Below are 15,121 nucleotides of genomic sequence, written 5' to 3'. Positions count from 1 at the left end.
GGATGGCAAATTACGTTCGAAGTCTAAACCGTTTGATCTGAACGCTTGCGAACGGGTTCGAGGGTTTGCGTTCAAGTTGCCCAAAGAGTTTTATTCTTCTGTGAACTAAGCCTAGCTTAGACCACGACAAGGTGCTTCCTGCTCGTGCCGTTGATCGCCAACGTCGTCCGGCAAACCGTCCGCCGTCAAGTCCCAGCCCAGTCACATCTCACACGTCGTTGCCGGCGGCCGTGTGAGTGTCGTACTCGATCCGTACGGCGAGCTAGCTTGTTGGAGTACGTGTCGGTGCCGAGTCACCCAAGAACTCGGCGTCTCATAGTCATCGAATCCGACTAGACTCGGCGTCTCGCTCCCTCTCGCCCAGTTTATATATAGCGTCGCGATCGAGTTGGCTGCGGCAGGCGTCCAAAGATAACACGGTAGAGAGAGGGGATCATCGAGGGAACGAGATTAGCCGGCCATGAGGATCACGCTGGGCATGAGCCTGGAGGCGTGGGTCCCCACGGAAGCGGCGGCGCCTCCCATGGCCATGGGCGCCTGGCGCGCCGGCGAGGTCGTCTGGGGCAACGGCCACTCCTACGTCATGCGCTGGTTCGACGGCGGCCCGGACTCTGGCCGCATCCTGAGGAAGTTCGTCCGCCCGCTCCCTGACCCCGCCGTCAAGCTCCCCGCGGACCTCGTCGCCGGCGACAACGTCGAGGTGCTGGACGGCAGCATGTGGAAGTGGGCCGAGGTCGTGGCCGCCGACCACGACGGCCGGTTCGAGGTCAAGATCGTCGGCTCGGCCCAGGTCCTTACGGCGGACCGCGGCGCGCTCCGGCCCCGGCAGGTGTACGGGGAGAAGGGCTGGGTGGTGCTCCACAAGGGTAACAAGATCCCCGTCGAGAGCGTCGTGCCGTCGCGCCCCATCCCCGGCAAGAGCATCAATGGCAAGGCCAACAATGGCAACAACCTCGGAGGCGGCAAGTTCGCCGCGCCCCATGCCGTCAAGCTCGCGGGCCAGCCGACGATGAAGAGGAGCAGCTGCTCGGTGACGGTGGACGGCGACGTGGCCCCGGATGCCAAGAGGTTCCACTTTCATAGTAGCAGCAAGTTGTTCCCCAAGGAAGCACGGGATGGCAAGAGGTTGCATAGTAGCAGCAAGTTGTTCCCCAAGGATGCAGGATACCCAAGCAATTGTTATCTGATGAAGAAACGGCGGCAAGAGACGAGCAATGATCAATCCTACTATCATGAAGAGGCGTGTGATGTGCTCGGAGGAACAGCAAGAGACAGCAGCGACACCGACGACGGTTCTAGTAGTAGTAGCACGTCCGATCGATCGTCGTCATCGGCGGATGGCAGCGACGGAGACAGCAGCAGCAGCAGCAGCAGCAGCGGAAGCAACAGCAACGGAGGCGTTCCTGAAGTTCCGGCCGCCGGCGAGCATTGCCAAGAAAATCGAGAAGCGTCGATCCCGCCGCCGCCGTCGAGCCGCGAGGAAGAGGGGCAAGATTCCGACGACGGCCGTGCCAGCGTGACAATGCAGCACCGCCCGGCGGATGAGGACGAGGAAGAGGCGGTGACGACGATGAAAGGAAATCGGCAAGCGGCAGAGGTACATGATGACCACGGCCGCGTCCATGGTCTGGAGCTGGAGGCGTACGTGAGCGTGATGAAGGCGTTCCGCGCCACGGGACCGCTGAGCTGGGCCAAGGAGGAGCTGCTGTCCGACCTCCGCCTGCACCTCCACGTCTCCGGCGACGAGCACCTGCAGCTCATAAGGAGCTTAAACGGCGGCAATAGCAAGACACGAAGAAACTAATGCTAGTTTGTCACTAGACTAGAATCCGGCCTAGCTAGCCCAGTGATAGATTCTCCTGCTGTATAGTAGTACATGGATGAAGTAATTATTTGGCTTCTTCGTGTTTGTAAAAACATGCATGAGTACTCTCTGATCAAGCAGTAGAACGCTCCCAACATGCACTTGCGCAAGATCTCATGATGATCATATACTATATCACTATGTTACAATTACATATGAATTTGGATAACCTTAGTAGAATTCAAAGAAATTCGAGTATTTACCCCCCAAAACTACCACTTTACATGCACCCGGTCTCAGAAATCTACCACATTTAACTTTGTGTCTAAAACCTACCACTTCTGTCATACTCCCTCCGTTCCATAATGTAGTGCCTATAGATTTTTACAAAAGTCAAACATTACAAACTTTGACCATGTTTATAGAGAAAGTAGGTACATCTAGAATACCAAATGCACATCATAGGATACATCGTGAGTTATATTTTCACAATGTACATGTTTGTTATTGTAGATGTAGACAGATTTCTCTATATACTTGGTCAAAGTTGGTAAAGTTTGACTTTGACAAAAATATATAGGCACTACATTGTGAAATGGAGGGAGTAAAAAATTGCTAAAAACTGTCGTTTTTAGTTAACAGCTGATTTAGACGATTTAAACATATTTATGGCAGGCGGGACTCACATGTCAGGACTGATGTGGCACAACTCCATTTGGTTAACTGTTAAGTTGACCGCAGGGCCCATGTGCCATCATCAACACTCCTCTGCCAAATGAATGGGTTATAGAATTCGAAAAAGAATCTGCGATTCCGCACCCAATACCTGTGTGCTAAATGTAAGAGACAATTCATTATACATCCTTTTTGTTTTGTCATATCTAGTCTTAAGGTCAACTCCACCGCGCGATCCTAAACAGACGTTCGTTTTGTCTTGATTCTGTCCGTTTGGGTAGGACAACGGGGTCGTGTCCAGACAGTTTCCGGGATGCGGTGGCCATGCGTCCAGCGCGCGGACGCATCCCGACCGCATCTTGTTCGTGTGCACATTTCTTTGCAAGTCCTTAAACTTTTTTTATCATTCATTTTTGGTACATGACAATACATCATCACATTTTGACTAGTAAAGCAAGGCCAAAAAAAACAAGAACCACAAGAATACATTTGAGAAGATACTCAACTTCCATAACTGCTCCCTTGAGTTGGGTTAGGGCCTTCTCGATGCACTCATTATTGATCTGTGGAGGAGGCTCGACGTTGCACCCTCCTTTCTTCTTCAAGCCAGAAGTCGATGTTGCTTCCTCACACGTAGTATTGTGTCTAGCCTTTAATCTAGCAACAAGTGCACTTGGCTCATCTACAGCCTCTAGGCTAGCTAAAAGTGCACGAACATGTACTAAATTTCGCTCTATCAATATATCAATGTACTCTTCTTCCCAATACCAAAACTTGCATCCATTCTACACAATAAAACTTAAAGTTAGCACAACTAGTCTAACCCGAGAGCACAAACCGAAGCTAAAAAGAGCACATACCCCATCGTTTAAGCACTTGATGAACACCCATAAGGGATGCTCCGGCGTTGTAGACACGTGGCGCACGACCATCCTTGGGCAGTGGCCGCACTTGATGAGGGGCAACGGTGCGCCGACGAGCTTTTGGGCAAGCACCGAGCCCGGCCGGCCTCCATTCGTGTATCTGCCGGTGGACCACCGACGGTGTAGATCCGAGCGGCTAGAGGACGAGCCACTGCCTGCATGTGGCCTTGCGGCCCTGCCAGGGCCTTCCGGCGAGGTACCCGGCCAGTCCATGCCGCGGCCCGGCCTCCCACAGCCGGGCGAGCTCAAGACCGACCAGATCCGCCCCAAATCCGGCCGGCGAGTGCGCAAACCAGGTGGCCGTGGTTGGGTAGCTTGGCGGCGACGAGGGGAAGGGGCTGGGCGAGCGCGCGTCCGAGTTGCACGGCTGCAATGGCAGCGGCGGCGGCGGCGAGGGAAAGAGTGGGGAAGAGTGGAGAAGAGTGAAGTGGGATGCGGCCAGAGGGAGTGAGGGAGCGGATAGAAAAAAGCCTGTCCTGTGCCACCGACGGGCGGGCCAGGGAAGGACACGTGCAGACGGCCGGTGCGTCCGCGTAGTGTCCGTTTCACCCCAAAAGCAGCACAAACTTGGGCCGCGGATGAGTTGAAAGCGGACACAAAACAGACAAAAGTCTATTTGCTCCCGTGCGCTAGGCCGCCCGGTTTGTCCATTTTACCCCAAACGAACGGGGCCCGGATAGGATGGGGTCGCGCGGTGGAGTTGGCCTAAGGTAAGACTAGCTTAGAACATCCACAACCGGATCCTCATTTCTAAGCACAATATAGGCTAGCACTCCGGCACTCACGGATGGACCAGAATGGGAGCTCCTCCTCGACGGCGTCCCTGAGCTCGTGGGTCGGCAATTCTTTCTTCGCAGCAGCCCGACACCATCATGCCCGCTCCCTGCCATTGACAGCGAGGCGGCAGCGCGAGATCGAGCAGGGGTGCCCGGCACCGCCAGTACCGGCCCCTGTTGGGAGCCGTTGGGTGCTAGTGCCCGCACCCCCAGCCCGCCCGCGCGACAGTGGCAGCCGGAGATGGTGGGCCATGCCTACCGCCAGGTGATGAAGGCGGCGCGCAGCACAGCTACCGTTCATCCAGATCAGCACGGGAGCCGCTGCCGCCCACTGAGGATGACGTGACGCTCCGCCTCGCAATCCGCTGGCCCTACACCCTCGATGGACATAGATGCCCGCCGCCTCCGTCGCAAGAACGCGACGGCTCTCCGTCGCGTGCTCGAGGAGTCGGTGAAGGTGGCATGGTTGAAGGAGGTGGTGGTGACAGAACCACGCCACCCGCCGCGTTGCGGGCTTCCTTAGTCCGTCTCGTCCTCCAGCTCCGACGGCGACAGCGGCAGTACGATGGACGACGACCAACCACCCACCAAGGATGCGTACGGCACGGACAACCGTCCAGACCCCCAAGGGGACGCAACCGACGAGGGAGTGGTGAACTACGGGCGCCCGTGTCCATTTATATCTAAGTTTTTTTTGTTTATAATTAGCTAAAATTTAAACTGTTCAGATCCTTTTGTATTATGTGGATGTCCGACGTCGGAGGTGCTAAGTTTTATGCTATATCGTGTGATCAACGTAGTTTGCATGTGTTTGTATGAAGAGTCAATTACATCACTGGTGCTAGAACTTGACATGAATGGTCACTTTAGTGCTACAAGTTGTAGTGTACATTAAAGTGATGCAAAAACTTGACTTCGCAGTGCAAATACGGTGCAAAACTCGTTTGTATATGTCCACGACGCTGATGAGGCATGCCAACAAAGCTTGGGGCCCGCTGTCAATGACGGGATAATGAGGACAGGCCGTGCGGCTTGCTCTTTTTGAAAAAGGTTTTTTTTTTTGCACAAAAAAAACGCTGGGAGGACCACCTGCACAAAACGCATTGAGGAAAAAAATAGCACACACAGGGTTTCGAACCTATAACCAGCAGGTAACAATACCCTCAAAAAAAAAACACCTGAAAAAAAACCAGGTAACATGCGATGTGAGCGCACCTAACCACCGGCCAATGAGACATTCCGTGCCAGCGACCTGAAGATTTCAGGCATACACGATTAACTACCAGGGCCACCAAAATTTGTTTGCTAAATAGGCTATTGTACTGAGACCACTTATATATATATATATATATATATATATATATATATATATATATATATATATATATATATTCTTTAGACAATATAATTTTTTACTTATAGGTATTGCACACGATTTTTCGTAAATCATAAGTATTTTGTTTCCTAAAAGTTTATAAACAGTTTTGAAAGCATGAAAACGTTTATATACTGCATGCATGTTTTATTAAAAAGGTGAATATTAAAATTATACGAATTTACATATTTTAATAAATGTTTATATAATTTAGAAAACATTAATGTATGTAGTTTTAAATGGTTAAATATTTTATTAAAAATGTCGCTGGTGACCTCAGGTATGATCTTCATATTTATTAGTATTTCTTGTTCCTGGGACAACTTACTGTTATTTATTGTTTTCAATATATTCAACATTTCTAAAACTACATTAATTTTTTAAAATTTCTATGAACTTTTATAAATATTTGTATAATTTTAAATTAACGTTTTTAATAAAATATTAATGCAATATATAGATTTTTCATGCTTTTGGAAAATGCTTATGTGCTTTTAGGAAAAATAATAATGCTCCATGAAAAATCATGTGCACATTTATAAGGAAAATATTATATTTTCTAAAGAATAAAAACGTGGCTTCAATATAAAAGAACCATTAGCCTATGTATAAGAAACAATCTTTGTCGGGTGTTGGTTTGCACTATCGGGATAGGAGGTCGCTGGTTTGACTGTTGGATTTTTTTCATTCAAAGTTTAGAGTTTTAATTTATGTTGTTAGGCCAAACTGGTATAGAAAATATTTATTATCATAGAGAACTAAATGTCGTCAGGCCTGGTGGTTAATCGCCAATTTGTAAAATATGTAGGTCCTTGGTTCGAACCACTAAGGTGCACCTTTTTCATTTGTGTTCAAAAAGAATTAATTTACACTATTAGTACTGATCACAAATGAACAGGAAACTTGATCGGTTGATTTGGTAAGGCTTGCAGGACCTGCGGGTTTGAGGTTCGAAACCTAGCGGGTACAATTTTCCTATCAGTGCTATTTTTGACAGTTGGGCCACCTAGTGTTATTTTTGTGCGAAAAAAACTGAAGGTTTTTTTTGCAAAAAGAGCAGGCCACACGCCTTGTCCCCATCGTCTGACAGCGGGCCTCATGCCAAGCTAAGACGCCTAGTCAGCGTCATGAATGTACAAAAACAAGTTTTGCACCGTATTTGCACCGCAAAGCCAAGTTTTTGCATCACTTTAATGTACACTACAACTTGTAGCACTAAACTGATCATTCATGCCAAGTTCTAGCACTAGTGATGTAATTGACTGTTGTATGAATAGAGTTACTAGCAAATTTGAGGTTCGTGGTTATGAAGTGAGGGAAATGACAATTGTGCGGCGCTGGACACGTTTGGAGAGGCACAATTTGCTACTTCCTCATAGTTCATTTTGTGGGGCGTTGATTCGTGATCCAACGGCAACACACTCTACTCTACACAGCGCCGTACCGGCCGCAGCTCATCATAGCACAGCTCGCACCCGCCGCGTCCGGCACGTGCTCCGGCGACTCTCACCGTCTCACCGTCTCACCGCCGGCCCAATGGCCCCTCGCTCCGCACCCATTCCGGCATGATCAAGCCCGTCGCCGACCTCCTCCACGATGTCTCGCCCGCGCCCTGCACTGGCCTCGTCCGCCGACGCCCACGTCTCCTCGCTCCTCCTGCTCCTGCCTCCCCTCACCGTCTCCCCGCTCCGGCTCTCCCTCCCCGCGCTTTCCTTCCTATGCTCACGCCGTCCGTCTCGCCATCTTCCCCGCACGCCGCAACACCCCGAACCAATATATGCGGCTTCCCGCATATCGTTCCCCCTTGTCAAGATTCGTCAGCTCACCCTTGCCCGTGTCCTGTTCGATGAAATGCCGCAGTCTGGTGTTCGCCTGGGTGAGCATGTTTACACGGCTGGGAATCGGGCTACAGCGAGGCAGGGAATCTCACGGCACGGAGAGGCTCGTGGCGAGGATTGGGGGTCAAGGTCAGCATGGTGTCGTATGTACTGCTGTATGGATTCAGATAAGGTCAGCATGGTGTCGTATGTATCAACATTCAACTTTGCAAAAGGTGGATGATGGAGTATGTTTGATAGGATGCGGGAGAAGGGAGTCAGAGTTACAGTTTATCCATACATTTCCTTAATTAATGATGCTGCAAGGAGGATTTGGACATGGCAGACGGGCTTTCTGGGGGAGATGGCTAAGATAAGAGTGACACTGAATGTAGCTTCATATTCTCCACTCATAGCTGGTCTTTATAGAGAAGGGGGTCTGTCCAGTGCCATGGAACTCCACCTTAGATGGCTGAGAAGGGTGTTGCATGGACTCCTTATATGTTAACAGCCCTCATCAATGGTTTCTGCCAAATGAAGCTTCTCGGTTGTTTAATAAGATGATTGACAGAAATCTAGTACCAAATGAAACAGCTTTTAATGTCATGATGATAGAAAGGTATTTCCTGGTAGGTAATATAAAGAGGCATTCCAGTTGTATGATGAAATGGTGGATAGGGGCCTCAAACCTGGCAATTACACAATCTGGGGCTGCCAGAATATACAGTCGCTTCTTCCAGGTGCACAATCTCACTCTTAGGTTGTACTTCCTGTCATGTTTTGGTAACTACATTTTGGTTCGACAATGCTATAACAATTATTGCAACTCTCAGTGATTGTACTCCTGTGGGCAATTGTTTTTTTCTTTCTGCTGTCTCTTGGTGTTGTTTTTTCCATGTCAGTTTCCCTTTTGCATAGAGATTGGCTGGCTATTCCAAAAATAGGCCAATTACATGCTTACTCTCAATGTTTTTTGTGTGTGCTGCAAGGAATGAGATAAGGAAAGTCAATCTTAAACTATGCCTCCTGCAGTCCTGCTCCTCTACTCTGCCATCTCCAGATCAATCAAGGATGACCCCAAGTGCACATTCTCTTGTAGTACTAGCACTGTCCGGTGTCAGTTGCTACTTAGATTCTGGTTATTTTCTTTTCGAGAATGATTATGTTGGAATATTGCGAGTACTTGATGGGAATTGATGTGGGATGTGCTAGTATGTAGCTGGGTAACTTGGTTTCACGCGCGTTAGAAGGATTACATGTTTTGCTGCTTTTTGAAACTGAATGATATTAATGCATTTCTAGTCTGATTTCTGTTTTGTGACAAATTCCTCGTGCTTTCAAATATATGCATTTCTTACTGGATATGTGAAATATTAAGGTCAATTTCTGTTACTACTGGGTAATGCCCTCTATGTCTTTTTTTTGGTATACATGGATAGTACTTTGTTAACAGTCTGACTGCTGATTTGCTTGGAGCGATAAATTCATGTTGCCAGCCTTCTGGATTGAGGATGTGATTTCTCAAATCTTTGCAAATTTTAAGAATCCATGTAATATGCTGAAAATTGCTATTGCTATAGTGCTATTGTAGAACACCAGGATTTTACATTCTACATTTATCTGATACAGTTGCAAATAAAATAGCTCCGACAACAAATGCTAACTAAAATTACATATGCAACTCCTATTATTGCAGGATCATATCATTCCAGATTGAATGTCTTGAGCCGAGGCTCCCCTTTTGCTCCATGTTCCCCAATATGCTTACCAGCAAACCCGAGGTACGCATCTCTGATTGCATGTGGTAGGACTAGGGTTCCTACCGGCTCTACTCTGTAGGTTATACGGGCATAACAGCGAGGGTTGGGGGCGAGGGTGGCGGCTCCGGCATGTTGGCGCCGTCGCGAGGGAGAAGAAGGGCGGCGGCGGCTAGGGTTCCGGCTCTTCTAGAGTCGGGCAATATGATAGAACTATCTTTATTGCTTAATCTGAAAAGGTATCTTACAACTAATATTTATAACCTCAAAACGACTAGCCTAAGATAACTTGCATAAGAATTAATCTAATATAACTTGTGGGCTAAGATTGCCCGGTGGGCCTCTACGGCCGTAACACTTCTCCCCGCCTGCACAAACAGCTCGTCCTCGAGCTGTAAGGTGGGGAAGCGCTAGCGGAACTCCTCGAGGCGATCAACCAGCGTCAAACACCTTCTCGACAGCTGGGGCGGCCAGGTCGGCGGCGACGGCGTCCTCCGGAATGTAGTCTGCAACCTCCAGGTAGAAGAGTCGCGGGCAGGCATGGCCAGGTGTGTAGGGCTCGTCGCAGTTGAAGCACAATCCTTGACGGCGACGCTCGAGGAGCTCGGCTGAGGTGAGCCGGCGAACGGGCGTCCCGCGGTCGCGGCGAGGGGTGCCGTAGAAGCCTGCGCAGGCCGACCCTGCGCGGAATCCGGCCCTGGTAGCGACCCAACGGTCTGGGACGGTGATTCCTGCTGGATGGCCACCGCGCGACGCTCGAACGCGCGGGCGTAGTACATGGCCGACTGGAGATCCTGGGGTCCGCGAAGCTCCACGTCGGCGCTAATGTGATCCGGAAGGCCGCCGACGAAGAGCTCAGCCCGCTGCAGGGCCGTCACACCTGGCGCGTGACACGCCAGGGCCTAGAAGCGGTCGGCGAAATCCTGCACCGTGGAGGTGAAAGGTAGGCGGCCCAACTCGGCCAATCGGCTCCCGCGTAATTGCGGTCCGAAGCGAAGAAGGCACAGCTCGCGGAAGCGCTCCCACGGGGGCATGCCGCTCTCGTCCTGCTCGAGGGCGTAGTACCATGTCTGGACGGCCCCGCGGAGATGGTAGGAAGCCAGCCAAGTGCGCTCCGACGCGGGTGTGCGCTGCCCGCGGAAGAACTGGTCACACTGGTTGAGCCAGTTAAGCGGGTCGTCTGAGCCGTCATAAGTGGCGAAGTCGAGCTTGGCAAACCGGGGCGGTTGCTGGTTTGGCACGCCATGGCCCACTGCCTCGGCGGTGCGGAGAGCTGATGACGGTGCTTGGTCCATGGTGGGAAGGCCGGCGTAGGCCCCCGTGGCCCCTGACGCCCCGGGCTGTAACTGGGAACCCGACGGCTCCCGGGCCTCCGTGTAAACCGGCGGAGGCGATGTCCCGTGGAGCCAGCCCGGAAGCGGAGATGGTGACGATGGGAACCGGACCTCCTGGATCGGAAGACCGCCTGGCGCGAACCGGACCAGGCTAGGGCTGGGCGGTGGCGGCGGCGGAACCTGCACTGTGGCCGCCGGGAGGGACGGCGAGGCGGTGGGTGGCGCGGCCCAGGCCGGCCACTGCGGGCCCTGGGCGGCGCGGGTGGCGCCGCGAGCACTGGCGTCGGCCACTAGGGCCAGGGCGGCGTGGAAGCGGCCGGCGATGGTAGCGCCGGGTAGCCCCCGACGATGGCCGCGGGGACGGAGTAGGCCGGCCACTGCGGGCCCTGGGCGGCTGCTGGCGGCGCGGGTGGCGCCGCGAGCGCTGGCGTCGGCCACTGTGGCCAAGGCGGCGTCGGAGCCGCCGGTGATGGCCGCGGGAACGGAGTACCATGGCAGCGCCGGCTGTCCCGCGGTCGCGGCCGGATGGAGCTGCGGGGGCAGCCCGTACGGGCTAGCCAAGTAGAGGCGGATGCCCTGGACCGCGACGACCAAGTCGTTGAGCATGCCGGCCATGGCCTCTAGCGTAAACTGTTGCGGCACAGGGGGAGGCGACGACGGCGCGTGTTGGACGGGGGGTGGCGGCAGGCCGTGGCCCGGCGCGGTGCCGGGTACAGGGAAGATCGGCGCCGAGAGCGACGCCGTGGTGCCCGCGGAGAGCGAGGCCGTGACGCCCGGCGATGAAGCGGTGGCGGTGGTGGAGTTGACGGGCAGCGGCGGTGGTGGCGGTGGCGGCGGAATTGGAGGCGGCGAAGACATGGTCGAAACCCGGGTACCTGATACCAAATTGGTAGGACTAGGGTTCCTACCGGCTCTACTCCGTAGGTTATACGGGCAGAACAGCGAGGGTTGGGGGCGAGGGTGGCGGCTCCGGTGTGTTGGCGCCGTCGCGAGGGAGAAGAAGGGCGGCGGCGGCTAGGGTTCGGCGCGGCTAGGGTTCCGGCTCCTCTGGAGCCAGGCAATATGATAGAACTATCTTTATTGCTTAATCCGAAAAGGTATCTTACAACTAATATTTATAACCTCAAAACGACTAGCCTAAGATAACTTGCATAAGAATTAATCTAAGATAACTTGTGGGCTAAGATTGCCCGGTGGGCCTCTACGGCCGTAACAGCATGCATCTCTACCGCTGCATTTCTTATCAACATCCGCTCTCGGGGCTGTGTCTTTGAGCAGGATACGCCAAGCCTGAAGACAGAAACCAAGCACTCCTGGATTCTACTACTTGTCATATCATCCTTTGGTTCTCCATGCAGCCAGATTGTTGGGTCAGCTATCTCCAAGGTTCTATCCGGAAGAGCATCCTCGACAAATTTATGCAGATCCAGTGAATCCCCAAATGTTTCATCTATTGGGCTTCTTCCAGTAAACATCTCAAGCAGCAATATGCCAAGACTGTAAATATCACCATGAGTGGATACCACAGAGCCTTCTCCATACTCTACAGTTATGCAAAGTTGTGTGGTTAGCATGCCATATTTGAGTGAAAAGTAAAAGATACTAATATTCAAGAATTCCAGTCACCTGGAGCAACATAGCCTATGGAGCCTCTTATTCCAATTGAGCTATATGAATTTTGCATTCCCCTGCTTGTATTTTCTTGAAGGATCCTTATGCCAAAGTCTCCAACTCGGGCGCTCATGTTGTCAGAAAGAAGAATGTTGCTTGGCTTAAGGTCGCAATGGATTACCGATGGTTGACAGTAGTTGTGTAGATATTCTACTGCGTCCACAATATGGACACCAATATCAAGCCTCTGGGCAAGACTGAGTGTGTTGCTTGTAGTGGGCTCTTGAGATTTTGGATGAAGCCAACCAGCCAAGTTACCATTGGGCATGAACTCAAAAATCAATGCCTTGAACTCTTGACCTTGGTGGTTGATGCTTGAACAAGAGGTAATGATCTTAACGAGACAACGGTGTCGTATCCTTCTCAGGGCTTCACATTCAGTCTCAAAACTCTTGGAATACCTAGATTGACCAAGATTAAACACCTTGACAGCCAATGTTCTTTCCTCATTGTCCAAGACACACTTATAAACCGCTCCATAACTTCCTGATTTCCTGCTAGAATTAGTATGTTAAGGTTTGCCAAGCTACCAACATCATTAGGAAGGGGTCCAGAAAAGGAATTGTATGACAAGTCCAAGTACCAAGAGAGGCTGGATAGTTTAAAAATATCTCTTGGAATCGAACCGTTAAGTTTGTGATTCTTTGACAAGTCAAGTACGAAGAGGTTTTTCAACTCCCCCATGCTTGCCGGAATTGGTCCTTCCAAGTTGTTGTATGCATAAAACCTATTCAATTGTGAAAGATTTCCCAGAGATGACGGTACGAGGCCAGACAATGTATTATTGTACAAGCCCAGCTCAATCAAGTTCTCTAGCTTACCAATGCTATCCGGAACCACTCCTGATATGGAAGTATTTGCTATTAGCACCACGTTGAGACCAACCAGATTGCCAATATCTGCGGGTATAATCCCAGAGATCCTAGTGTCATCTAAGTATAACTGTTGGAGACTTGTCGAGAGGTTTACAATTGAACCTGGTAGTTGTCCTCCAAAAGAATTGTTGCTGAGTATCAATTTCTGCAGCTGGCTGCAGTTTGCCAAAGAAGTGATGAATTCCCACCCCTTGTTGTCGTTCGCTTCAAGCTTATTGTCAGCCAAGTTCAGATATTGGAGAGCTCCCATCTTCCCCAATGTGGGAGGTACATACCCACTAAACCCATTCTGCACGAGGCCAAGTGCTACAAGGGAAGAAATGTTTGATATTGAGGAGGGGATGGTTCCTGTGAAGTGATTTCGACCCAAGGCAAGGGTTTTCATCATGGGGAACTTGCTTCCAATATCATCCAGAATGCTTCCGTGCAGCATATTTACCCCTACATTAAGTAATTCCAGAGATGACAAGTTGTAGAGAGAATTTGGGAAAGCATACCAGAGAGGTTGTTTCTGACGACAGTGAACTGCCGCATGTTGTGGAGGGTGCCGAGCCCTGGCGTGGTTGAGTCCACGAGTTGTTTAAGGCCGAGATCAAGGTTTTGCAGACAGGGAACGTGCCGGAGAAGGAGTTGTCGCTCAAGTCGAGTCTCCGCAGTCGACGGAGCCGGCCAAGGCTTGCTGGAATCTCCCCATGGAACCAGTTGAAGCTCAGGTTGAGCGTCCACAGGAACGTGAGGTTCCCGAGGGCTACGGAGAGCGCTCCGTAGAATGCCCTGCCGTCCAAGCGCAGCGCCACCGCCCGCTTCGGCGTCCAGTGGCTGCACGTCACGCCCTCCCAGCTGCAGAAGCCGGCGCTGCTGTTCCACGAGGCCAGCGCGCCGCGCTCGCTGATCTGCTCTCTGAAAGCAAGCAGCGCGGCCTCGTCGCCAGCGCTCACCATGGCGATCAGCAGAGCGCCTACTACTACTAGTGACCATGGCAAGCTCTTGATCCCCGTTGCCATTGCCCAGTATGCTTATGGTTCTCCAAATAGCAGTTTCTTCCTCTTGAGATATAACCTGATGTGGTCATATGTGCCTTGCCGCCTTGACTGCTAAAATTTCAAGGGCGAGTTCGCCGCTTGGCTGAACTTCAAGCCGTCTACAAATGATGTAGTCTTACTCCTCTTTTGTGAAACCTGCAGGATTCATTCTCATTGCCATGCCCATACTGGTTCCAGTTATGGTTTCCGAGCAGCAACTTCTTCCATCAGATATAATATAATCTGGTCATACCGTCTTGCATTTATTTATTTGTCTGAAAGCGTAGTGCTAGAATTTCAACAGCGCCTTCACTGCTCAGCTGAATTTGAAGAAATGTTGCGGACCTTTTAGTCCTCTTTTTGACAAACCTGTAGGATTGATTCTCTGGAGTTGACAACCATATGTGCGTCGAATCGATCGGTGATGACCACCACGAGCCGCCGACGGTGTAACACCACACGGACACGTGGATTGATCCTGCTTGCGCTGAAGATGCTCGGGGCCGAACTTCCATCCGAACGCTGAGTTGAAATCCGTTGTAACTACGGCATTCCTGAGTAGTTCCAAAGTCTGACGGACAGAAAGATGATGTGTCATCTGATTGCCTCGGTCCTTCGGAGCTTTTTCCAAATCAAAACGGAGTAGCAGATAGGTGCATGTATCTGGAAGAAGATGGGAGTTCAGAATTCAGATGCAAGGTACTGTGGGTGTTTATATTTTAGTCTTCTCGATCTGATCCGACGCACTGGGCGTTCCTGTAAACTGCTGGAGATCGGTGCTGGGCGTTCCTGTAAACTGCTGGAGATCGGTGCTGATGCATGCATTTCTGATTCAAGATTTCTTTTTCCACCGAATGTTTAAGCTGTTCTGCTTTTCTAATCTCATACTGTCTCTATACCGAAATATAAGACGTTTTTGTGGTTCAACAGAGGGAGTATATATTGTCTAGCATATCCATCTGCTGTTGCTGTGCCGTCGCGGCGCAGTCGGTTTTGGTTGCTTCGCGTCATACCTTATAGCTATATAAAAAGCTAGTCCATCTAACCCTTTTGATTTTAATTTTTTTTACTGTTGTAGTTATGATTCCGAAA

The 15,121-nt window shown here is 50.9% G+C and overlaps 1 protein-coding gene and 1 pseudogene across 1 annotated transcript; one reads left to right on the top strand and one right to left on the bottom strand.

Annotated features, from left to right (window-relative positions):
* On the top strand, window positions 1–1,958 carry LOC123064705 (suppressor protein SRP40-like). Its single transcript, XM_044488125.1, has one exon. The coding sequence runs from the start codon at window positions 461–463 to the stop codon at window positions 1,802–1,804; it is 1,344 nt and encodes a 447-aa protein (XP_044344060.1). The 5' UTR covers window positions 1–460; the 3' UTR covers window positions 1,805–1,958.
* A 10,389-nt stretch (window positions 1,959–12,347) lies between these two features.
* Window positions 12,348–14,011, bottom strand: LOC123067282 (probable LRR receptor-like serine/threonine-protein kinase At3g47570; annotated as a pseudogene).
* Between the last annotated feature and the right edge of the window lie 1,110 nt (window positions 14,012–15,121).

Source organism: Triticum aestivum, chromosome 3B, assembly GCF_018294505.1.
Source record: "Triticum aestivum cultivar Chinese Spring chromosome 3B, IWGSC CS RefSeq v2.1, whole genome shotgun sequence".
NCBI classification, from domain to species: Eukaryota; Viridiplantae; Streptophyta; class Magnoliopsida; order Poales; family Poaceae; genus Triticum; species Triticum aestivum.
The sequence above is the reverse complement of the archived record's forward strand: the minus strand, read 5'-3'. Positions and strand labels throughout refer to the sequence as shown.

Bases quoted from the DNA above. Each gene is read 5' to 3' on its own strand.
- LOC123064705 (XM_044488125.1), top strand. From the start codon at position 461: ATGAGGATCACGCTGGGCATGAGCCTGGAGGCGTGGGTCCCCACGGAA.